The sequence below is a fragment of the Dinoponera quadriceps genome, unplaced genomic scaffold (assembly GCF_001313825.1).
Source record: "Dinoponera quadriceps isolate SergipeBrazil2010 unplaced genomic scaffold, ASM131382v1 scaffold3001, whole genome shotgun sequence".
NCBI classification, from domain to species: Eukaryota; Metazoa; Arthropoda; class Insecta; order Hymenoptera; family Formicidae; genus Dinoponera; species Dinoponera quadriceps.
This window is the reverse complement of record NW_014557029.1, coordinates 1-1,250: the sequence shown is the minus strand read 5'-3', so window position 1 is coordinate 1,250 and position 1,250 is coordinate 1. Positions and strand designations below refer to the sequence as shown.

General features: G+C 32.4%; 1 protein-coding gene across 1 annotated transcript; it reads left to right on the top strand.

Moving 5' to 3' along the window:
* Window positions 1–468: 468 nt before the first annotated feature.
* On the top strand, window positions 469–1,150 carry LOC106748573 (piggyBac transposable element-derived protein 2-like; the record flags this gene model as incomplete). The annotated part of the gene is made up of 1 exon (XM_014627239.1): window positions 469–1,150. A coding segment is annotated over exon 1 (682 nt), but the record flags the coding sequence as incomplete, so codon positions are not given.
* Between the last annotated feature and the right edge of the window lie 100 nt (window positions 1,151–1,250).

Below are 1,250 nucleotides of genomic sequence, written 5' to 3'. Positions count from 1 at the left end.
TCGACTGCAACGTTTGCATCATTTGCGTGAGTATTTGTTTTTGCGCAGGAGCTTTAATTTTAATTATTGATTACATATCTGAGATCATGTTATTTTATGTATTCATTCTTCAGTAAATTGGTGACGGCGTTGTTTTCTCTTTTTTCTTTTTTTCTCTCGTTAATAGCAACGATATTAATATATTAACACGTTCAACTTGGCGCATGTTTTCGAAGTCCGTATGGTCAGCGGGCTCGAGATTTTCAGATGTTTATTCGTCTGGCGGCGCTTGTTTCTTTCATTATTTTCTCTGTTGTCAGTGGCTTGAGTCTGAAGTCTACTTGCATCTAACTGTTATAAATTACTTATAAAACTTTATTTACAAATTGTGAAATATATATGTAAGTAAAATACTTTTCTTTTTTTAAGGTTAGACATTCTATAATATAATTTCTGTTTTTCAATAATTTATTATTGACCCTTAGTATTATGGAGTCAGACGATGATTTTGAGTTCCTGCGAAATTCACGCAGAAAAAAACCTAGAATCTTATATTCATCGGACTCGGAAGATGAGTTTTTGGACGCAATACTGCTAAATAGAGAGGAACATGACGAGAATACGTTGTCGCAGTTTATGTGTGATCAACAAGATTGGAGCCCTTTTATAACAGATTGTGTTCCTTTTAAAAAATACAATCAAGAATATAGAATGTTGCCAGAGATAGATTATGATAATGCCTTTTCAATTTATAAATTATTTCTTTGTGATGATATAATTGACCTTATGGTATTAGAAACCAACAAATATTATGAAAAATGTGCGCTACAAGCACATTCATCAGTTACTATTAGAAAACACAAACAGCAATGGAAACCGACAACTCGGGATGAAATGCATATATTTATAGGCATTTTGTTAATAATGGGTGTTGTTAAGGTACCAGAAATCCGGTTATATTGGTCAAAAGATCCCATGTTCAGTAATGAACGTATAAAAAGTGCTATGTCGCGAGAACGATATTTGGATATTCTTCAGTACTGGCATTTTTCTGATGGCGATCAAGTCTGTTCCAATGATCGATTATTCAAAATAAATACACTTGTAGAAAAGATAAATAGAAACTTCCAAAAAGTAGTAAAACCTGGAAAAGAATTAACAATAGACGAAAGTATGATTCCTTGGTGTGGTCGTTTACAATTTCGGCAATATATTCCAAATGAACGTCATAAATATGGTGTAAAACTTTATAAGCTATGTCTTATAGAAGG